General features: G+C 37.0%; 1 protein-coding gene across 1 annotated transcript in view; it reads left to right on the top strand.

The window, feature by feature from the left end:
• The window catches only part of LOC124620004 (dynein beta chain, ciliary-like), a 588,564-nt gene that overhangs the window by 452,092 nt on the left and 110,538 nt on the right, over positions 1 to 25,934 (top strand). Inside the window, exons 29-30 of the mRNA XM_047146668.1 lie at positions 12,309 to 12,491; positions 15,492 to 15,674. Coding sequence (XP_047002624.1) covers positions 12,309 to 12,491; positions 15,492 to 15,674 — 366 coding nt within the window. The remainder of the gene's footprint in view (positions 1 to 12,308; positions 12,492 to 15,491; positions 15,675 to 25,934) is intronic.

Genomic DNA, 25,934 nt, shown 5'->3' with positions numbered 1-25,934 from the left:
AGCTGCTGGAATACTTAACTTTAATCCTCAGTTGGTGAACATTGGTCTTATTACTGTACATGCTTCATTAGATACATAGCAAAGGATAATTGGCGCCTTGCTAGGTCGTAGCAATTGACTTAGCTGAAGGCTATGCTAACTATTGTCTCGGCAAATGAGAGCGTAATTCTCAGTGAACCTTTCCTAGCAACGTCGGCTGTACAACTGGGGCGAGTGCCAGGACGTCTCTCTAGATCTGCCGTGTGGCGGCGCTCGGTCTGCAATTACTGATAGTGGCGACACGCGGGTCCGTCGTATACTAATGGACCGCGGCCCATTTAAAAGCTACCACCTCGCAAGTGTGGTGTCTGGCGGTGACACCACATATATAAAGATGGAAGCGACATTATTTGAAATTCTTTGAAAATTTCCCTGCAGGGCTCTCTTGGTGCAGCCCCTTTCATTATTCTTAATGCTCGTTTTTGAATAATGAATGACCGGTTTGCCAGACTTGAATTACCCCAAAATAAGACACCATACCGCAATATACTATGCATAAGAGCATAATCAGCACATATTATTGTTTTTTCACTGCAGCAGTTTTTCAGCATTCTGAGTATGTAGCAGCATTTACTTAGCTTTTTATTGAGCATTTCAATATGTTTATCCCACTTCAGATGCTCGTCTAACCAGATACCTAAAAATTTTGTGTTTGAAGTTTGTAAAATCTTCTGTTCACCAAGTTTCAAAACTATATTGGGCTTTACTTTATTCAATACATGGCTGAAATTCATCCATACTGTTTTTTTCTCATTTACAAATAAACGTTTATCTCTAAACCATTTTCCTGCTTCTTCTTTAGTTATTTCTACTTTGTGTTGCAAGTCAGTCTCATTTTGAGCTTATATCGTCCACATACAATACAGCATTAGCTAGTGTTCAGTTTGGCAGGTCATTTATGAAAATCAGGAACAAGAGGGGTCCCAGCACAGAACTGCTCTGAAAGCAGAACTGACGTTGTTAAAGCAAGAAAGTATTGCATTGAAACATGAAAAGCATTGTGTATGAGAAAAAAATCGAGTATTAGTTGGATCTACTTCGACAAATACGTGGAGTGATACAACTGACAAACCATGATAAAATTCAGCCGCCATTATGAAAGAAAAAGAAACTGAAGATATGGAAGAATCAGACAAATATAAGTGGACCAGCATAATGTACAAAAAAGACAGAAAGAAGCATTATAATAAGACAGAAAGTGAATTCTTTTAAATGTGTCTCATGGTTGAAAAACATAGTCGTTCCATACTCCGAAATTGATGATCGACCTGGAATCTCGACGCATCAATTGCATACACACCTAAACTACGTCTTAGCGAGAACGCAGCAAATAAGCGTTAGCATATATCCAAAAGGTGTTTTTATCCATGTAGGAACAAATTCGCTTCGGAACAACAGCGAGGAAGAAATTGTAAATCACACGAGGAACCTCATCCAAATGGCGAGAAAACTCAACTCAAATTCTAGAATAATAATAAGTGGAACTGTGTACAGGAGATCAGAGAGTGACAGCTATGTGCAGAGAATAAATGGCAATACTTACGAACAGTGCAATAAACTGGGAGTCGTTTTCATTGATCCCAACAAATTTCTAAGTGCAAAGTGTCTTGCCAAAGATGGTTTACATCTGAATATGTTGGGCTTAAAAATATTCAGAAAGATGTTCACAGATACTTGCCAGGTCATAAAAAAATAAGGGAAACTGATAAGCAGTGATGGGGGTGAGAAAACTTATGTAGCATTAAGAAAGACGAAACCAAACCATTATCTGCCAAGAAATGTTCTAAAGCCTATAACTAATGGTCAAAGTAGGTATGTTACCCACTCGAATGTAAATGGTTTAAACACTGATGTTTCAAACAATAAAAGCTCCAAAATAGATGAATTGGAAATCATTCTGTCAGAATGTGCAAATATTAGAGTTGTTTGTTTAAATGAGCATTGGTTTACCGAGGACACAATTAAAATTCTATCAAAATAGGAAACTTCAGATTAGCAGGTAGCTTTTGCAGAAGAAACAAGTTACATGGAGGCTCATGTATACTTTTACATAGTGATATAAACTATAGGACCAGAAAAGTTTTAATTATTTAAATGAAGAATGTGTTTGAGAGCTGTTGTGTAGCAGTAGTGGACTCACTAGCAAATGTTATAATAATCTGAATATACAGAATTCCTGGGACATCAACAACAGAACTATTCTTACCTAAGCTTCAAATTATGCCAGAAGACCTTTGTAGAGAAAAAAATGAAAATGATATCACATGTGATAGTAGCTATGCTTCAAGATTCACTGACTCAGTAGTAAAGAAATATGGCTTCAAATTGAATTTCTTTGAATCTGCCAGAGACAATGGGCAATCAGCAGCATATATTTACAAGGTTCTAGCTAATTATGTATATGAGTAAAAATTTTGTCTAGATCTAGGTATTTCAGATCATTGTGCGTTGTTCATTGAGCTTCCACAGACAGACAGGAACAATTCATATATGAGAACCCATATGAGCAGAAATTTTAGCAAAGAAAACTTGCTAACAATTAGTGAGAAGGTAAAAGAGAAAACACGGCCTGTTGAGAAATTCCTAAATAGTTTTCTTGGTGTCTTTAATGGTACATTTCCACCTAGACTCTGAGCAATAAAATAACAAATAAAGTAAAGTGGCAACTGCACAGAGAACTGGAATATAATAAAAATATTGATTTCATTAAATATGTTAGACTTTATAAAACCATATTTGAAAGAGTTGTCAGGGCAGCAAAACAACTGGCAAATAACAGGCTAATTTTAAATCATAAATATAAGATGAAGGCTGTGTGGGTAGTCATTAAATCTGAGTTAGGTGTTAAACCCTGTAACCAAGAAATTTCAAAAATTGACATTGAAGGAAATACTATTGTAAATCCAACTCAAATACGAGACTACTTTAATTAATTCTTTATAAATGTAGCAAAGTCTGATGTAGATGTATCAGATTATCACAACAAAGTAAATCTCTTTGGCCTAGGTGAAAACACTGAAAACTTTACAAAATTCTTTAAAGTTTCTGTAGAGGATGTAGAAAATGCTATTCTAACACAAGAAAAAAAATCTGTAGGTTGGGATGGAATACCCACCAAAGTTATTAAAGTGGTACGCAATAGAATTGCAAACCCACTATCTCAAATAATAAATCAATGTTATGTTTTGAAGAGGGCTGTTTCCCATAAATATACTGACGTCAAACCACTCTTCAAGAAGGGATCAAGAGAGATTATGGGAAATTATTGTCCTATCTCAATTCTTCCAGTCCTATCTAAAATATTTGAAAAACATACTGTTGCACAAATCCAAAAATCCATTGCAAAATATTCTGTTATTCTAAACAACCAATTTGGTTTTCAGCAAGGGAAAAACACCAAAGACGCAGTAAACAGTTTCATTGAGAAAATAAGTACATCATTAGACAGGAGAAATAAGGTGGCAGGAATTTTCTGCGACCTCATAAATGCATTTGATTCTGTAAACCTTGCATTGCTTGTTTACAAACTTGAAGAGTATGGCATTAGCAGCAGTACCCTACAGTGGCTTAAATCCTATTTATCCAACAGATAACAGAGAGTTAGCATCTCTTCAAATGGTGTCTATTATTTTTCTGATTGAAAAAAAATATATATCCCACGGTGTTCCACAAGGCTCCATACTAGGCACAATCCTATTTCTCTTCTATGTTACTGACTTACCATTAAATATAGCTCCTAATCAGTTCTGTTTGCAGAGGATACTTCTGACTTAGTTGAAGATTAGGATTTGGAAAAAAATCCCAAATCTGTGAGCCCCCTTAGTACCTTAAAACTTGGTTTCAGCTAAATGGGTTGAATCTAAACATATCTAAGACTCATGTGGTGCAGTTCAAAACCAAACACTCAAAATGTGAGAAGAATAAGATTGTACACAACAACCAAGATACAGAAGAAGTTGATTCAGTCAAATACTTAGGTTTATATGTAGATAAAGATTTAAGCTGGCAGGCACACATTTAATACCTGGCAAACAGACTGAGCAGTTTGCATTCTAATGCAAATATTATCAACTGCAACTGACACAGACACATGAAAAGTAGCATATACAAGCTACTTCGAATCCATTATTAGGTATGGTATTGTTGTTTGGGTAACTCGACAAACATAGTGCAGATACTAAAAATACAGAAAAAGAAAAAAATCATTCGAAATATGTGCACTGCAAATCACAAAGAACCATGTCGACCATTATTTAGAAAACTTAAAATATTAACTCTGCCATCCTTGTACTTATATAGAGATTATTATATTTTTGTACACCAGACATGAATTATTTGAGGGAAACCATTTTGTCCATTCAGATGATACTAGAAAAAAAGAAAATTTTATGCTCCTGACTCACCGCCTCAGACTGTATGCCCAGGGACCTCAATACATGGGAATGAAAATTTGTAGTAAATTAAAAGGGAACAAGTTTATGCAGATGAATTTAGGTTCACTTAAAAGAAAGCTATGTGAGGTACTGACACTGAGGTGTTATTACTCAGTGGATGAATTTATGCAGGACAAACTGGAAATTTGAGCTGGATACAATGTGCTACATATTCCAATGAATATCCTTATAGTATTATTATTTATTGTAGTGCTACAATTTATTAATGTGAAAATCATTGTAACTGTATTATAAATTTTTGACATGTCTCCTGTACGCAAACCAAATGGATTGCAAATTTACGTTATGAGATGAATAAAACACATTTCACAAAAAGAGATATGTTTCACAGTATCAAAGATGAACAAGTGCTCATAGCGCCTAAGGTATGCACATTAGAGTTCATGTTACTAGATAGTTTTTCTTGTTCTGGTCCATACTATCTCATCCCAAAATATGGAAAGCAAAGAGCATGCAGTGAAAGAGTTTTGTTTGACAGTATCAAAGGTGATGCAGTGCTCATAGCTCTTAAGGTATGCATTTTAGAGTCTATGTTCAATAGACTTTTGCTTCAAGTGGTTGTTCCTGTCTTATCCCTGAATATTGCCCATTCTTCCTGGGACCCATGCAGATAATTCACACACACACACACACACACACACACACACACACACACACACACAAATACGCAGTTCACAATTATATGACATTCACATAACATCTGGTACTTGCAAGTTAACAAGTTGTTTCAGGAATGACTCACATAGTACTGTACAGTTTGACTACCTGATGCTGACAGATTTTAATAGTAACACACAGATGTTAACATTATGAATGACGACTGACAGCAGACTGAAGTGTTAGCCTACACAACTAATTATGCAAGCACTTACCAATAAAACTTGAAATCTGTTATAATACTGTAATTTTTAATAGGAAAGAGAGCAAAATCAAAAGATACAAATTAACAATAAGCAGCACAGCAAGCCTTTTTAACTATTAGCTGTATGAGTGACAAACAGGCAAATTTATAAGGACTACTCTACAGATATTATTTCTACTTTTGTCGGGGTTCACGAAGCCTACCAAAAATGGCTAAAACATGAAATTTTATTGCACAAATGATTTGGAAGCTAATAAGTTTTCCTTGTGAAAGTGGACAAATTGAAATCGGAAAAATCAAAGCAACATAGTTATGTTACTGAATTTTGAAAATAATTTTACTTAATATTCGAATGTTCTGGAACAAGGTTACAAATAATGTGTGAAATACGACATTTTTGGAAAACATAAGATGTTTTTCAAAAAGAGAAGGAGATTTTGGAAACAAGCTATACCAATTTAACCAGAAACATATATTTGCTCACTATGAATTTCAACTCCAAATGTTTGAATCTTAAATTATTGATATGTTTCTTATAAAAATTACCTCCAGTTAAACTAACTAGATTACTGTCATTAGTAATCAGACACTTACACAGTAAGTGATAAAACTTTATATATTCTTGCTATAATAAGAAAGTATCTATTTTGTGTAATTGTTGCCTATGTGTCATTCATATAACACATCAAATAAAGAAAAAAATTATATTTATGTAAGGAGTGGCAGAAGGACAAGCAGGCTAGTTCCATGTTGCTCTGTTACAACTGGATTCTAGTTCTTGCCCACAGGATTCTAGTTCTTGCCCACAGATAGAGCCAGCTACCACTATATTTCTAATAACTCTTTCTACTGCTGCTGTTGAAACTGGCAGAAGAAATCAGCCAGGAGATAAGTGATACATTGCATCTAAACTTCAAGAAGCACGAAGTAGTTATAGATCTGGTATGTAAGAGGATGGTATTCCAGAATTAACATATTAAAAAAATGAGTTTTTAGAACAGTTTATGCCAGCTCTGCAATTACTTGACATTTACACTTGACAGGTATAAGTAGGAGCATTGCACTGATAGTTCTGTTTATTCCTTTGGATCAGATTGTTTGTGTGATGTTCACAAGGTTAGTTCAATCCCTGAGTGACATAAGTGATTACTTGGGGTACTAAGATAAGAGGGATACCAGAGGTGCCAAAATACAGAATTTGTATATGAATGTGTGTCATAATTAGTAGTGAAAGTGTGGGGTGGAGCACCATATAATATGTCACTTGCGCAAAAAATTATTCTCAAACCACCACTAGGTATTGAGTACAAAGACTGATTTCATGCAGCTCTGCATGCAAGTGCATCCACTGTAAATTTCTCATAACAAACATCACTTTCTTCCCAAATTAACTGTTCCTTGATGCCTTGGGGGTCTCCATTAACTATTCTTTGTTTTATTCAAGTTGTACCATAAAGCTCTTTTCCCTTCAGTTTGATACGATAATTATTTATTACTTTGGCACTGTGTTTATCACACTGTATTTGCATTCAGGAGAACAGTGGTTCAAATCCCCATATGACCATGCTGATATAGGTTTTCCACAATTTCTCTAAATCACTCCAGGCAAACATTTTTTTTTTTTTTTTTTTTTTTTTTTTTTTTTTTTTTTTTTTTTTTTTTTTTTTTTTTTTACCTCTGCCAGTACACATTTTCTATGCTCTTTACTGTGGCCATTATCAGTTATTTTGATGCTCACTCAAGTAGCATAACTTGTTAGTGTCTCATTTTCTAACACAGTACTCTCAGATTGGTACATTTCATTTTCCTTGTTTTACATTTGTTGATGTTCATCTTATAACCTCTTTTCAATACACTGTCCATTTCATTCAGCTGACTTTCCCTGTCATTTGCCATATCTGACAGATTTCCAATATCAGTGCCAAGCCTAAATATTTTTGTTTCTTCTCTCTAATCTTTAATTCCTTATTCTAAAATTCTCCCAGGTTTGCCTTAGTGCTTGCCCAATGTACAGATCGAATAACACTGTGAGCAGGCTACAACTTTGCACCATTCTCAACAACTGACTCAATTTCATGTCCTTACCTTATAATTTTCAGGCAGATTTCTGTACCAGTTGTAGATAACAATTTTCTCAATGTGTTTTATTATGATAAATTCAGAATTGCAGGAGTGTATTCTAGACAACATTGTCAGAAGCTTTTTTGTTAAGGCCTATAAGTGCTACAACTGTAGGCTTGTTCTTCATCAGTCTATGTTCTAAAATAAATTATTGCCAAGATGTTCTCTGAAACCAAAATTGATTTTCCATTAGTCAGATTCTACCAGTAATTCCATTTTTGTGCACATAAATCGTATTAGTATTTTGTAACCATAATGTATGAAACTTAGGGTTGTGCAATGTTCATAACCATCAGCTGTTGATTTCTTTCGTATTGGGATTTTTACATTCTTCTTGAAGTCTAGCCTATTTCACCATCTCTCATATCCCATGTACCAGATGGGTGAGGTCACAATACAAGGAGTACAGCAAAATTCTAAGCAAAATAAGTAATTCAGGAAATAAGATTCTCAAATTATGTTTTTATGCTAGAGTGTTTATGTTATTTTGTCACCGCATTGTACTGAATTTTTTCAATTTGCCTTTATCACTTTTGATAAGTTAATGTTAACAATATTTGAAAAGGGACTGTGGTTTATGCAAACATAAACACAGTTCTTTTCATAAGAATGCTGTAAACATACATTTTCATATTGTACAATGAGTGACATGGGGTACTATTAAAATAATTTCCTGACTGTACTTTCTGCCTTTTTTTACCGTGTATGGGTCCACACAGAAAGAAAGTGGGCGACCTGCGCAAGACAGAACAGCATAAGGTGGCTTGAGCCAGTGCAGAAAATATCCCCTTGTTATATACTGAGGCAATACATAATGGCAGACGGGTGAAAGTGCCAACAGGTGCAGACCTGCACTGTCAGTGAGCCAGAATGAATGAAACATTCTTTGCCCACTGTCGATGGAATGCACTGACAGAATTGAGTTGCACACCCTGCAATCTTTCTCACTGAAGAAAGACACTGTGCAAACTTAAAAAAAAAATTGCGATGAAAAACATGGGTCGTTATGATTTTGTGTTTGGTGCATATTACACAGTATGTCATTGTGAGTGAAATTTAGCTAAGATTTTGAATTTTTCTTTAGACTTTGGAGGAGGTCTCTGTCTCCAATCTTGAGAAAATGGAATTTCTGTAGCACATACACTTCTCACCACATGCGCTTGGGATTGAAATATTCATAACATACATCATATCTCCTAAACTGTTTGAGATATCGGTACAAGACTTTGGCAACTGATACCACACAACCAGGAGAATACTTTTTTATATGGTTAACTTACAGTACTTTCTTATCTATGGCAATATAGCAGAAGCTACGGTTTTTATTTTAGTTTATAATCCAGTACTGTAAATTTTTGAGAGTGTTTGACAGCTATTATTAAAAAGAGATTTTGTTAGTATGAAAATGATGTTTTCCATAAAGTATTGACTGCCCTGATCACCTAGTTCTTGTTTAATAAGACATTCTGTTTTAAGATTCTGTCACAGTAGCTATTGCAAGGTGAATATGTGCAATTTATACTGTGTTTTGGGAAAAAAAGAAAAATTAAACCTGCCAACAAGAGAAATGTAGCCATTTCTCATAACCGATGAATCTTCTTTGTATGAGAAATGGTTAAAAATTCAGACAAAAATAAATTGCCAAATCTGTTGCAGTTTTGGTGGAATACTGTAAACCTCCATATTTTTAATTGTGAATGACAGAAATGGGAACTTACCCGAGGATTTTCTCCCATTGTTCACCTGAGAAATATGAAAATAATTTGCAGAAAATGGTATACCATTTTTCTGTTCCTATCCCCATACGGAGTGAAGCGGTGAACTTCTCCATCATAACTATCTTTTAATGTGTTAAACATATATATTTATTTATAATCTATTAATGAATAGTTTCAAGCAGTTCATAAAGTAATGAATATCATGTTTTTGTAAAATTCTTATCCACAGATACAGAGGCACCAAATTAATTATATCTAATAGAACAATACTACATTTTTGCTCCAGGGAAGAACAGACCCAGTAAAATTCTTTCGTAACTCTGAAGTTGCGAATGCATTGACAACTTGCAGAACCTTGCCAACTATTTGTCAAAGTCAGTAAGTTGATGAATCAAAAAATATTTGCAGTAAGAGATTCAGTTCCTCCCTCTGCACAAGGGTAGGAATGGATAGATCATATGGTATTTGCTGCACATTTTCACATATCAGATATAACTGAGGTGTAAAAAGAAAATCCTTCAGTAAGTTTCAGTCCTAGCAGTTAGTTATAAAATACACACTGCATTACAGGATTCCTCTGCATCTGCAACAGGACTGGTAATTTATTTTCATTTGGGTTGTTAAACTTTTTCAGCCAAAAACCACCTTTTTTTTATTAAGAGAAAGGGCTAACAAGTCAGGCCATAGTGAATAATTTCCTTTAGTTCCAGTTTCAGAGTGATCTTGTAGCCCAGTACCTTTTTAGTATGGAACAGATGGTACTGAAACTTAGCAAATAATTTCTTTCTGTGCCTTAAACCTCATCAACATTGTTTTATTAAATGAGGAACCGAAGGCAAATCAGGTGAGTAGACGCTTAAAAATTGCATTGTTTCATTACTTTATGAACTACTTGAGACTGCCCATTAAGGTTGATGATGATGTTGCTCAATTTGTGGGGCACTCAACTGCGCAGTCATCACCACCTGTACAAAATCCCAAATTTACACATTCAATGACAACACAAACACCCAGTCCCTGGCAGAGAAAACCCCCAACCTGGGCGCGAATCGAACCTGAGACCCTGTGATCCAGAGGCAGCAACGCTAGCAACTATATCATGAGCTGCAGGCTTATTAAGGTTAAAATAGATTATAAATATATGTAATCTATCTCCAACACATCAAATGATAATTATGGTGGAAAAGTTTGCCACTTCACTCTGAATGGGCATAGGAACAGGAACATGGTACCCTATTTGCTGCAAATTATTTTTGTATTTCTCAAATGTAGAACAAGGAGAAAATCCTTAGGTGAGTTTCCATTCCAGTCACTTGCTATTAAAAATTTGGTGGGTTACAGGATTCCACAAAAGCTACAATGGAATTGGCAATTTATTTTTCTCTCAATTGTTAACCATTTCTCATTTCTCGTATGAAGAAGCTCCAGCATGTATGAGGAAGGGCTACATTTCTCTTGCTGGCAGGTTTAATTTTGCTTTGCGGACAGGTTTAATTTTGCTTTGCTGATGGGTTTAACTTTTGCCTTTTTTTGCCAAAACGCAGTATGAATTGCACACTCACCTAGCAATAACTATTGCGACAGAATCTTAAAACAGAATGTCTTGTTAAACAAACGGAACACAGCCAGGGTGGTCAGTACATTACAGAAAACCTCATTGTGTCTGTTTGTTGTAAAATAAGATAAGAAATTTTGCACTTATTTTCCTATTAGCAAAATCGCTTTTCAATAACCGTCTAAGACTCTTACAAGAATTACAGTACTGTATTGAAAAAAAAAAAATTAAGAACCACAGCTTCTGCTATATTGCTGTACATAAAAAAAATACTCCCCTGTTTGTGTGATATCACCTGTCAAAATCTCATACTGATATGTTGAACAGTTTATGGGATATGAGGTATGTTATGAATATTTCAATCTTGAGCATGTACAGTCAGAAGTATTGGTGCTACATGAATTTTATTTTCCCAAGATTAGAGACAGATAGAGACCTCCTCCCAAGTCTAAAAAGATTCAATATCTTAGCCAAATTTCATTCACATCAGCATATGGTGGTAAATATGCATCTAACGCAGAATTGTAGTGACCCAAGTTTTATATTGCAAACTTTGTCAAATTTTGAGCAGTGTCTTATTTAAATGAGAATATCACAATAAGTGTGACCATTGACAAGATAATGGGCTCTCCACTGTGAAGCTGACATATAAAGCTATACATAACGTAAAACTCAAATTTTATGGGTGAATAGTTTCTGTAAAATTGTGTGAGAAGCACTACAGAGCTAACAGTACACACTTGTCATTCAACTTATAATGGCGCAGCTGCAGCTTGACTAGTAGGCTTACCAGCATTCTTGTATGCACCCATAGACACCTATAGCTGCACTGGGCAACACAGCAAATCGGCACTCAGACTACCAGCTTTCTTTCTGTTGTTGCACTGTTATACATCCAGTCACATCATCAAGAATTATGTGGCATCATAATTTGCTTGCATGAATTGTCTTTCAATGCATAGTAGAAACAAGTTAGTTGTTGGTTACTGCTTTTAGTTGCAGCTGGGCAAAATTCCTATGCTTAATATATACATTAATATTTTTTTTTCCTGAAAGGCATAGCTACATCATTTTTGTTTCCAGCACATTGCTGGGGCTACTGTAGATGTCAGTCTCTATAACTTAATGCAAAATTATTGCACTCGTGTGATTTCTGCAGTTTTAAAGTGTGACATATCGAACATGTTTTTCTAGATGTCCAATTTGGGTGATAGTTTCATCATCCTGCCCAATATTTTGATACCTGATGGAGTTTAGCTGTTGAAACATTGTGCAGATAAATGAAATCAGTAACCAGGGTGGATCACTAAAAATTTAAGCTTCCGATTTCTTGTGCGATGTGCAATTTCTGAGATATTAAACATCATGCAAAAGAACAGTACAAGATCGCATTTTAATGGAAAAGCAACATTCTGAAAACAGAAATATTCCTATTACAGACACTATTTTGAAATATCAAAAAAATCAGGCATTCATTGTCACAAGATGGTGTGCTTAATAGCACTTTAAACTGGCGTATTGCTTGTAGTTGTTAGTGATGAAGAAATTGTATTTTATAGGGTTATCACAACTACATTGATAAGTATTTGCCATCTGAATCTCCATATCTATATGGTCTGCATCCAAATGCTGAAATTGGGTTTTTGACAACCACTTCAGAAAACCTTTTCCGCACTCTACTGGAAATGCAACCTAGAGATGCTGGGGCTTCAGGTGCTACAACCATGTCACGTGAAGATAAGGTAAGCAAATGATTGTTTACAGATATTTTTCAGGTAGTTGAATTTGCAGCATTGTTGTAAGCTTTCATATTTTGTTCCACTGTTGCTGACGAATTTATTGAGGAGAGAGCTGTGTAATATTAAAATTATCCTTTTAATTCCACAGTCTGAGTTGCATAAATTTTATGGTAATTGCTAATTTCAGTCCAACAGGAGCACCTTTGGGTATAAAATGTTCCACTTCATTGATGGTCTGGGCTAGTCTGTTTAGGCTCCTGTAGTAGTATGCTGTGGTATAGTGATGGAGGAATTGCAGTTTGAAGCAGGACTGCAGACATGTAACATGTACTTGCGTAATAATAAAAAGTTAATTATGTAACTTCGTCTTTTCAAGATAATAATGAAAACTTTATTAGTACCCCTCGTACTTTATGTCTTTGTGTGGAATCGCTTTAAAACCCTATTCCATATGACACCAATGAATGAAAGTTTGGGAAATAAGTTACTTATCTAATGCTTTCTTCAACAGCATCAGCATTTACAAGTAGAACAAATGCTGAACACAGATGTTTGATATGGTCTACAATATGCAATTTACAGTTCAAGTTTTGATCAATATACACACCCAAAAGTTTTGAAAAATTAGTTTCACATAGTTCTTTGTCATTGTTGACATTGTTATTCATGTCTTGCCACGTAGAGATTTGAATTAGTGTTCTTCTAAGTTCAGTGATAGATCATTTATAAAGATTCAATCAGTAATAATTTCAAGTATGTTTTTCTTCCTCCTGTAACAGCAACTTTTCTGGGTCTGATTATGATGCTTGTATCATCAGCAAAGAGCATTATTTCTGCTTTATCAGTGTAACAGGAAAGATGAGATATATATGGTGAGAACAGAAGTGGTCCTAGAATTGAACCCTGTGTTAAACACCAGTATTAATTTATCGCACCTCCAAAGAAGATTCATTGTGAGAGCTGCATGAGCTATCTAAAGTGAGCCAACTACTCATTGTACCACAAAAGCTGTAAACTGCTGATCCAAAAGAATCTTAGACAGATCACTACAATCCCGGTAGGTGAAATCTCGTCTTTCAGATATTTTAATATGTGGTCATTGAAATCGTACATGGAATGTTCAGGGGAGAAACCTTTCTGGGATCCAAATTTCAAGTGATGCACTATCTTATATTTGCAGATGTGCTTAAACATTGTTAAATACATTACCTTTTCCAAAACTTTTCAGAGGAGAGTTAATAACCAATTGTTCTGATTGTTATTAATATCTATCCTGCTGCCTTTCTTAGAGGAGAGCCAATGAGTTTCCCAACCAGGCTCTGAAGACCCAAAGGATGTTGGCAGACCACTGTGTCAACATCCACCATGTGGATGCGGTATGAAGGGCATGTGGGAGTTGCTGACTTACCAGACCTTGGAGCTACAACCCCGCATTGAAGTAGCTCCTCAATTGGCATCACAAGGCTGACTGCATTCTGTACCAGTCCTCCCACCTAGGAAAAATTCTTAGCAGTACCAGGCATAGAACCTGGGCCCTTCGCATGGTAGCTATCTACGCAGACCACTCAGTTATGGAGGTGGGCTTAAGAAGATCTAACAATGGCATAATTTAGCCTGTCTATATAAATAATTTGCGAAAGTAATACATCAAATGTATGGCTGTGTACAGTAGCTATAGCAGAAAAACAGGCTCTTGATATTTTGCTTGAAATGTTGTTAGTTTCCATAAGAAAATCTGCTTTTTCTATTTTTGCTGGAAGAGACTGAAGTGGATCTTGCATTGATTAAATTCTTGTGGTACTTCAGTACAATGGTTTCGTGGACTATTTAGTATATTTTACCAGATATATTGTTCTCATCAAGTATGCTTGAGATTGAACTGATTTTATTTTGGCAGTTGTTAATCTGTGATATGATATGACAAGCAATTTTTTTTTTTATTTTCTATAACTCTTCTTAATTATGAACAATATCTTCTATAGTATGAAAGTTGTTGGACATCTGTGCTTATCCTATTTTATGTACTTCTTTCTCTCTCTGCTACATGACACTTTAATCTGTTTTGCTGTTCATGGTTTGTTTGGTAAATAACTGGTGCCATTCTTTATTGTTTTTGTTGTGAAACAGCTATTTACTTAGAACTGCATTAAATTTAGAATTTACATCCATTACGCCATACAACTCATTCCACTTGATATTTTATAAGTTTCTTCTAAAGGTGTCTGTTCTGAGTTCATTAACTATCCTACTAGTTTTCTAATTAACACATGATTTATTTAGAGCTGCCATGTTGTCTGTTATGGCAAATTGGCCATCATAATTTGATAACCCAACTAAAACTGAAAGAAAACAACTTCTTTACCATGTTGCCACATTCACAAATGTTGTCTATTAAGGTGTTATTGAACAGTTTTGCTAAGAAAGTTTACAACTGAGGATAGATTATAAATGTTAAGGAAATGTCTACATCGTGTTTTTGTTCAGACTCCTTCAAAAATTAATACGGAAATCACAAACATTATTATTTGGCTCATTTTGTAAGATAGGTGACATATTAGGGTTTCAGATTTTTCTAAGAAATACTGAAAAATTCATAGAGGGTATCTGCAAAGCATTATAATTATAATTGTGCTGTTAGGCAGTATGACTTCACATTATTTGTATTATTCTGTACAAAACTACTTTCATCACTAGTTTTGAATTTGTGATTATTTTTTCACATATATTACAACATGATAATTGAATTAACTTTCTAAATGAATTGTAGTCTTATATTGTATCAGTAAAGTCAGGAGCACCAAAGCTCATGATTATGAACTACCGAATTTTAAGTTCCTTCATTGACTCATATATTTCTACTTTTGACAATCATTCAAAATATCAACAAGTCTTAAAACAATATAATTCAAGTAATAGTACTGAATATTAAGTACTTTCTCAGTACTTATTTGTCTCCATTCATTTATATGACAGTCATAACAACAAGCATTATATTTATTACAGGTGAAGTCGGTTCTAGAAGATATATATGATAAATTACCAGAACCATTTAACATTATTGAACTGATGGCTAAAGTTGAAGACAGGACACCATATGTAATTGTTGCAATTCAAGAGTGTGAGCGAATGAATGCACTAACATCAGAGATGAGGCGTTCATTAAGGGAGCTGAATTTAGGTCTGAAGGTAAGCAGATAGACATTGTATTGTTCATGGATACTGACAACATCAGTGAAGTAATGGATTTACCTGAAACAGTTGTAGATTTCTGTGTCAGTTTTTAATTTTGATAACACAGTCGCTTTTATTGATTTTTTGTACACAACCCATTGTTGGATAAAATGACACACGAGGTCTGTTCAAACAATTCTGGAACTTCCCCACAAAATTTTTCTACACTTAACTTTTGCTCTTTATGCACGGTCTCCTTCGAAAATGCTGTCTTCGAATTTTCTTTTATCTTAACTATCATTGCAAATCTTGGTGCTTCCTATGGGGGTTTCCAAATTTGTAAATAAAAGAAGTCTGCAGGGGCCAGGCCTGGAGAGTACAGAGGATGAAGCAGCATAGTGATTTCAGTTTTTTGCAATAGTCACACACCAGCAGGGATGAATGTGTGGGTGCGTTATCGTGATGCAAGAGCCATGAACTGTCTAACCACATTTCAGGCCATTTCCTTCTCACATTTTCTCGCAGGCATTGCAACACATCCTAATAGTACCATTGTTTAACACCTAGTCCATGTGGCATGGATTCATGATGACATTCCTGACATGAGCATCGTCAGCAGATATCAAAGGGCATCCTGAATGAGATCATCTTTAACTGCTGTCTAGCCATTTTTAAACTGTGTCCAACATTCATAACATCAAGTACAGCTTAATCACTCATCATTGTAGGCTTTCTGTATCATTTGGAGTGTCTGTGAAGGTTTTCTTGAGTTTCATGCAAAATTTAATGTAGACATGTTGCTGTTCTATCGAACTCTGCCATCTTGAAATTTGCAAACTGTGTGACATGATGTTCTATGCAGTACAGCACTGAACAATAATTAACAGACATACAACAATGAAACTTCCAGCAGTTACACATTAAAAACAGGTGTGTGCTGGGATACCAACCACATTTCACTCCAACACACCATTGGTACAAAATTACGAATGTTTGGGAATTTTTTGAAAAGACCATGTATTTCTGGTTTCTTCCAACATAGGATTCAAAAGACGCAAAAATTAATATGTTAGATCTATTCAATAAAAAATTGTTGAAAATTAACACAGAAATTACAGAGCAAAAAATAGAAAAAAATTCTTCTTTAAGTAGTTGAGCAAAGTAAGCAATGTAAAGACAATAATAGCCTTCAGCAAATAAAGGAAATTCTACACCTGTTAGATACTAACAGCTTGATACAAGACAGACTAAGATTAAAAAGTGTGAAAGGAAGTAGTGAAAAGCAAGCACAGTCCAGACTTCAGATAATCAGAAAATACACAAAAAGTTACACTTAAATTTAAAACATGACCTTCTGATTAAGAAAATGTCTAATATTGAGTAGTAATAAATTATGAGTCAGAAGTGCTGGTCTATGCTTACCTTCTGGAGGCAGTAATACACACATAAAAAAAGAGTACAAGTTAGTCACTCTGGAAACAATTTGCACTTATTTTGGAATTAAAACAGTCTTGGTTGCAAAATTATTTAATGTCAGTGACATGTTTCATCCTTTTAGGGTGTAAAAGTAGCTGGATATGAAATCCGTCCATCTTATAGCCACATAAAATGGAAATTTGTCACAACAGTAAGTGGATATGTAACCCATCCATCATAAAAATATATAAAACGCAATGTGGACCTTGAAAACACCAGCTGACACTGCTGTAGTAGTACAAAATAGGGCTACGCTTACAAAATAAACGTGGTATGAGCCACATGCATCACACTGACACTTTGCGTGCGAACAAGATACTACTACTGTGTGTCAGCTGGTTCGTTCAAGGTCTACCTTGTATTTTATGTTTTTTTGATGGATGGATTACATATTCAGTTACTATTGTAACCAATTTCCATTTTATATGCTTATGGGACAGATAGTTTTCATATACAGCTACTTTTACACAATCTGATGATGCCCCAAAAGAGCAAAACATGTCATTGACATTAAATAATTTCACAACCACGACTGTTTGTATTTTGAAATAATTCAAAACTGGTTTTGCTGTAGCACCCTGCTGCAATGAAATGGGATAATTTTTTTGACATGCACTTCCCCTTCCCCCCCCCCCCCTCCCCCCTCCCTTCTCTCTCTTTCTCTCTCAGATCACTAATTTATACATCCACATATGTACTCAGCAAAACACTGTGAAGTGCTTGGCAAAAGGTACCAGTTATTAGGGCTTTGTCCCATCCATTCATGTATGACACGTGGCAAAAATGACCATTTAAAAGCCTCTGAGCACACTGTAATTAGTCTGTTCTTGCCTTCACAGTCAATTTGAGTGTGATACATAGGGTAGAAGTCTGCATCTTAAATTTACACTCGCTTGAATTGTTGGTTTTTATTTATTTTTTTTATTTTATTGTCCATCTTTAGGCATTAAAAAATTCAATTGATGTCATCATTTGTGTGCATATACAGTTTACATAACTAACAGGAATGGTGTAATATATTGTAGATCATTATTGTCTAATACAAAAATTTGTCCTTGATGCTGCACATGGTATTTGCATTATATTTACATGTATAAGTTTAATCTAAGTGAAACTATATTAGTACCGGTACTTAATATCATCTTTAGTGCACATTATAAACCCTTCTATTGTATAAAAAGCTTTTTCTCCAAACCATTTCTTTGTGACACTTTGGGATGTCAATTTGCTGTTTTATACGTGTGACATGGTGATGGATAGATTGTCGTAGTTTGTGACTGTGTTGGTTTTCTTTTGTGTATATCAGACAACTTAGTATAAAGAGGGCTGCAACTGTTAGTATTTTTAGATTTTTGAAATATGGTCTACAAGACTCGTAATTTCTGACTCCATGGATGCATCTGACTGCCTTCTTTTGCCAAATGAAGACTTGTTTTGCTCCAGGTGAGTTTCCCCACAACAAAGTGGCATCTGCTAAATGGGTGTGGAAAAAGGCATAGTATGCATTAAGTAATAACTTACCACTAACACATGACCTTAGTTTACCTAACAAATATGTCACACGTGCTAACTTAGTACAAATATAATCAGTATGACTCTTCCACGTTAATGTTGTGTCAAGATGAATCCCAAGTAGTTTAGCTGAGACACAATCAATCTTATTACTCTTAACACACAAGCTAAAGAGAATATTTACAGTTTTATCACTATTTATATGCAAGTCATTGAGTTGGAACCACTTGATGGCTGCTCTGAGATGAGCCTCACTTTCCTCGTTTAATTTTCCTAAATTTTTGCCTGCTGTAACAAAAGTTGTATCATCTGCATAGAGTGTGGATTTACATAACATGGTGCTGGGCAAGTCATTTACATATATTATAAAAAGTAAAGGTCCAAACACAGAGCCTTGTGGTACACCCTGCATGATATCCAAGACATTTGACTTCATATTGTTAAAATGCACAATTTGTTTTCTGTCACTCATATAGGATCTGATCAGAGGTAGTTCTGAGCCTCTAATACCATAGCAGTGCAGCTTTTCTAGTTGTATCCTGTGACTGACAGAGTCAAATGCCTTGCTGAGGTCCACAAGAGTGGCATTAACTGATAATCCTGATTCGAATGATGACAATATATATGAAACAACATCTTCAACTGTTTTTGCCATTGACAGGCCGGACCTGAAGCCATACTGAGAGTCACTAAGAATATTATTCACAGACAGATGTTGACTGATTTGGAGCTGTATGCAATATTCCACTACTTTTCATATGATGGGTACAAGGGAGATTGGATGGTAATTATTAGGACAAGACTTGTCACCTTTCTTGTGCAGTGGAGTAACGACTGCCATTTTTAAGGATGAAGGGAAACAGCCACTGACGAACATCCAGTTCATGAGAACAGAATGGATGTGCTATTACATCTGCTAGTTTTTTTATTACAAAATTGGAGAGACCATAAATGTCTTCTGATTTTGAGTAACTTAATTTTGCTATTGCAGTTTTAATATCTGTTACTTTACTTCTTTCCATTTAAACACAAGAACCATATCCTCAAAATTTTGTAGAAATGAATTTCTATTATTTGAGATATGGTTGTTGCCACATTTATGGATATTTTCATTTGCAGCACTGTTATTCATACTGGCAGCATTAATGAAGAAGGTGTTGAAATCATCCGGTGTGATACAAGCATCACATGAATTATTTTTGTTAACATCTTTATTTCTACCCAGATGAGTCTTGACATAAGTCCAGGCTGCTTTGCATTTATTTTGAGACTTATTAATATAATCATCATTTGCCTTGCACTTGCTTAACCTAATTTCTGCCTTGTATTTGTTCCTCAAACTTATGTAGTTTGCTCTTTCGGCTTCACTATTTTTTGATTTGTCATAGGAAATCATTAACAGAGTTCTTTGCTGCATGTAGTTCCATGAAAGTCTGGTAGGTATCACTGTAGTCACTTTGCATGCGGGAAGAAATGGCATTGGGCTTCCTCATGCTCATTCGAGAATTGTGTGCTCTAGTGGACTGACTGTCCACTATGGAAAAGGGGGAAACATACATCTCCGACTTTCACGCTGCAAAAACTCTTGAAGGTGCATAAGACTATGCCATTTAGTTTTAACAATTTAACACAATGTCAACACTCCAGGAGAGAAAAATGAACTACTAGTGATCTGTGCTGCCCAAGTATTGGACCCTCCTGTGATTTTAATCAACTATGTTCAGAAAAGTCCAAATAAATATGTATTTTTCCCTGGGCGATGACCAATTACTCTGGACAAGTATCTGATATGCTCTTACATGTTATATCATAAAAGCAATTAATTCTTGCCCATTTCTTATGACACAGCAAAAATAGATCCTCCTAGGCCCTTCATGCTTCTCCCTTCTAAAACAATTGTTTTAGACCATTCCTTGTTGCTAATTGATAAGCCATTCAAAGTATGTCATGATGTGTGAGGCCATAAAAATTCTCTTCTCTGTGAAGTAGGTAAGACACTAGCCTCTGCACCTACTACAAATTTTCTTCACATTTTCCATGAAATTAATTTTGAAGGAGAAACTCCGTCCTTGCTAAATGTTTCCAACATTGATTGTGGCACAATAAATATGGGCATAAAATCATATAAATAAATCGTACCAAACTTTAGCAGCCTTCAGGACACACATAGTTTTATTTCTGACTGCATGAATCACCTTGGTCATATTTGTTTCATTCCATTTCTTCCTTTTTCCCTGTGTGATATATTTTGCCTTTGTTAATAATAATAATAATACTTTATTCAACATCGAATGATTAATTGCATATGTATAAAAACAGGTTACAATTCTTTGTACGTGGCACAATAATACATTCTTCTGATTATGTCATTGATTAACAAAATGTTGAAAATTACAAATAAAATGGTTTCATTAACAGTATCAACATATTTTTTCAAAGCAATTCTTATTCTGCATGTAAGTATGGTATTCTTCTAGTGTGTAAAATGGGTTTTGTAACAGGAATTTCTTTAGATGAAATTTAAGCTTCAATGTGGGTAGTGCCACAACTTTTCAGGGCAGTGCACTTTAAAACTGCATATTGTGGACCCTTTTCATAGAGTGCTGTTTTATGGCTGCTAATGTAATTTTTTTTTAATTTCTGGTATTGTACTGATACAAATTGGAAGAAATGTTGGGTTGCAGTCTTTCAACAAGTAATATGGCTTTTAGAATGTACATGTTTACTACAGTTAGTACACCAGTTTTTGGAAACAAGCCTGTGGGGTGCGTACTATAAGACCTTCAGTACACACACCATCAGATTATTTGACTTGTCGCTCTAGCGGAGCAGGCGAGTGTCAGCAATATGTTTCGTGGTCTTATCGTGGCGTGTTTATCTTCTGCCGTTAGGTCAGACGATAGAAATGCCACTTGTACGCTTAGAGTAGCAGATTGACGGTGACCAACTTTAAACAGAACTTGATTAATTATCACACACATTTATTAAAATAATAAAAAATATAGACATTACGTAACATGATTCTGGATGCTGTTTACAATTGACATTCTGAAGTTCCTTTGGTCTTGGTACGTTAATCTTATTCTCACATATCTCTGATACTTGACAAACTGTCTATTCATTTATCTTCATGGCTATGTACAGGAATATGATAATCTTATTAGGCACAGACTGAAACTTGACTATAGACTGATACAGACAAATGCAGACTGACTCATCGGAGGTCTGTACACTCGTTATATTACCTCGTGCATTCAGGTATCACTGCGCGAGTGTGATCCACGAGGAGAAAAGGTTCTATGTTAGCAGCAATCTCATTGGCTGCGTTACATATTAATACGCGTATCGGCAGAAGCAGAATTTGGTCCATTTCTAAGGCAGCGCCAACTCTTAGTGCGGAGATGGACGAGTGCAGCGCCTGCGCTGTTGTGCTTAGCGGGGCGCGCTCTAGTGGGAAAGTTGTGTACACGCTGACTACATGGAACTATGTACACAACAAAGCCACAGCATGATTCCTTATACACTCCTGAAAATTGAAATACGAACACCGTGAATTCATTGTCCCAGGAAGGGGAAACTTTATTGACACATTCCTGGGGTCAGATACATCACATGATCACACTGACAGAACCACAGGCACATAGACACAGGCAACAGAGCATGCACAATGTCGGCACTAGTACAGTGTATATCCACCTTTCGCAGCAATGCAGGCTGCTATTCTCCCATGGAGACGATCGTAGAGATGCTGGATGTAGTCCTGTGGAACGGCTTGCCATGCCATTTCCACCTGGCGCCTCAGTTGGACCAGCGTTCGTGCTGGACGTGCAGACCGCGTGAGACGACGCTTCATCCAGTCCCAAACATGCTCAATGGGGGACAGATCCGGAGATCTTGCTGGCCAGGGTAGTTGACTTACACCTTCTAGAGCACGTTGGGTGGCACGGGATACATGCGGACGTGCATTGTCCTGTTGGAACAGCAAGTTCCCTTGCCGGTCTAGGAATGGTAGAACGATGGGTTCGATGACGGTTTGGATGTACCGTGCACTATTCAGTGTCCCCTCGACGATCACCAGTGGTGTACGGCCAGTGTAGGAGATCGCTCCACACACCATGATGCCGGGTGTTGGCCCTGTGTGCCTCGGTCGTATGCAGTCCCAATTGTGGCGCTCACCTGCACGGCGCCAAACACGCATACGACCATCATTGGCACCAAGGCAGAAGCGACTCTCATCGCTGAAGACGACACGTCTCCATTCGTCCCTCCATTCACGCCTGTCGCGACACCACTGGAGGCGGGCTGCACGATGTTGGGGCGTGAGCGGAAGACGGCCTAACAGTGTGCGGGACCGTAGCCCAGCTTCATGGAGACGGTTGCGAATGGTCCTCGCCGATACCCCAGGAGCAACAGTGTCCCTAATTTGCTGGGAAGTGGCGGTGCGGTCCCCTACGGCACTGCGTAGGATCCTACGGTCTTGGCGTGCATCCGTGCGTCGCTGCGGTCCGGTCCCAGGTCGACGGGCACGTGCACCTTCCGCCGACCACTGGTGACAACATCGATGTACTGTGGAGACCTCACGCCCCACGTGTTGAGCAATTCGGCGGTACGTCCACCCGGCCTCCCGCATGCCGACTATACGCCCTCGCTCAAAGTCCGTCAACTGCACATACGGTTCACGTCCACGCTCTCGCGGCATGCTACCAGTGTTAAAGACTGCGATGGAGCTCCGTATGCCACGGCAAACTGGCTGACACTGACGGCGGCGGTGCACAAATGCTGCGCAGCTAGCGCCATTCGACGGCCAACACCGCGGTTCCTGGTGTGTCTGCTGTGCCATGCGTGTGATCATTGCTTATACAGCCCTCTCGCAGTGTCCGGAGCAAGTATGGTGGGTCTGACACACCGGTGTCAATGTGTTCTTTCTTCCATTTCCAGGAGTGTATTTTGCTCCACAGATGAATCTTATAGTCCTTTTCTGAAGTAGCAATAGCTTACTTAGATTTGCTTTGGCTGTTGCTCCCCCTATTTCTATTCTGTAATTCAGGTGAGAGGAAAATAGAGCATGGTATGCAGTCTTTAGGACAACAGTGTCTTTGCAGAACTTGCTAATCATATTAATTGCAAATATATTCTCAGAAAACTTACATGTTAGCGTGTCAACATGTGTCTCCCACTTAGGTTGCTTTGAATTCATTGCCTATGTATAGTTTAATTTCATCAGTAAAACTACTCCATGAGACATGGTTTACTACTGCTTACACGTAAGTGGTTTTCATTAAAGTACTGTACAATTTCATTTGTCATGATATTACAGTGTATCTCTAGTTCATTAATTGATTCCTTTTTACACACAAGGATGTATCATCTGCATACAGAACTATTTTGGAACTTTGAGTGCAATATCTTATGTGATTTACATAAATCAAAAACAGAAGAGGACTCCCTATTTTATATTAGTGATTTTGGATTTGTGAACACCACTTTCAGTCTTAAGCAGTACAAACTGTTTGCTGTTACTCATATAAGATTTTATTAGGTCATGAACAGTACCTCTGATGCCAATGTTCCATAGCTTTTCTAATAGGGTTGTGATGTTCACACAGTCGAAAGCCTTCTCAAGGTCAAGGTATATACTTGCAACATGTTGCTTGTTGTTAATGCCAGTTATTATCTCTTCAATTAAATGAGCAGTTACTGTGCTGGTTGATTTATATTTTAAGAATCCATTTTGATTTTCAAACATTAGAAAGTTTATAATTCTGCTGTATATGATTTTTTTCAACTAGTCTGGAAAAGGCTGGAAGTATTGAGATGGGTCTGTAGTTTCGAATTTTGAGTTTGTCTCCTTTTTTTAAAGATTGGTGTTACCCGAGTTATTTTTAGTCTATCTGGGAAGGTGCCTGAGTATTATATTATTTACTGCTACAGACCAAGGTACAAGCACACTTTCTCTGCACACTTTTAATACATTAATACTGAGCAATTTCAAGTTGATCTTTTACTACCATTCCATTGTGGTCAATATTAAAGTCCATACAGCATTTGTCTCTGCCTGTTCTAAAACTGTTCATCACTCCCCAGACCCCAGAAGTAACACTGTGTGAAGCCTGAAGCTTGTTTGCAACATAGCTGCCCCTGGTCTGTATTAATAAATATTTATAATATTCTTGATAAGTTTTGAAGGCCCCTTTTAGCTTGAGATTTTGAGTATTATTCAACATTGCACTATGCAACAATTTTAACTTTTCCCTTGCTTCAATGACATCATTATTTATCCAGATACTTTTGTTTATATTTTTAGTTTGTTTAACTTTTGTGGCTACAACTGGGCATGTCCTCCAGGGGGTCCACAACTCTTTTGTGGATACGTGCATAGTGAGCACGGGACCCCGAGCTAATGTGGCCTTCCTTCCTTTCCAGGCTGCATACCTTCCCTTTCCGCATCCTTCCCCATCCCCCATCTTCGCCCCCCCTCCCCCCCCCCCTCTCACCACCGCCTCTTTCCTTCCCTTTTTCCCCCTCTGGGAGTATGTTTTGTGCCTATGTCCGGAGACGGACGCTCGAAAATGTAACACATTCTTTGCTTTCTCTGCTTGCAAGTCTTTGTCCTTCCTTTGTCCTTCTCTTTTCCTTACCTCTTCTCTTTCCCCTTTTCTCTGCTGCGGCGTTTGAGACCTCCCTTCCTTCCTTTCCCTTTGTTTTTTCCCTTTCTCTTTTTTCCTCCCTGTGCGTGTCTGAAGGCCGACCCACGCATTTCCATGTGTAGCCGGTGATGAGGTAACGCGTAATTCCCCGCCCCGGGTAGACAGGTAGGACACGTACGTACCCCCTGGTAACGGCCAGGCCCAGAAAGGGGGGATTACCCGAGCTGATACCTTCCGAAAGTGCCGATTGGTCCCTCCGTCCGTTTCTCGGGAGGTGTGAACAATCACCTAAGGCGGGAGTGCCCTCAGAGAGGGCCCCCACAAGGAAGGAGCGCGTCATCTGAGACGCCAGTAATCATGGGGGATACTTTTGCAATGGTTTCCTCTTCTTCTACTATGTCTGCTCGCAAGCGTAAGTTCAATGAGTCTCAGCCACAGACAGTTCTTCCATCATTGCCACAGTTCCTTGTTGTTTCTCGGTCTGACGAAGGTCACAACTTCTCCACAGTCAACCCTTTCATTATTCAGAAAGGTGTCGCCACAATTGCAGGTCCTGTAAAGTTTTGTTCCAGATTACGAAATGGCACCTTGTTGTTAGAAACAGTCAGTGCCCTCCAGGCACAAAAATTGCTGCGTTCTT

This window comes from Schistocerca americana, chromosome 6, assembly GCF_021461395.2.
Source record: "Schistocerca americana isolate TAMUIC-IGC-003095 chromosome 6, iqSchAmer2.1, whole genome shotgun sequence".
Classification (NCBI taxonomy): Eukaryota; Metazoa; Arthropoda; class Insecta; order Orthoptera; family Acrididae; genus Schistocerca; species Schistocerca americana.
This window is presented reverse-complemented; position numbering and strand designations above follow the sequence as displayed.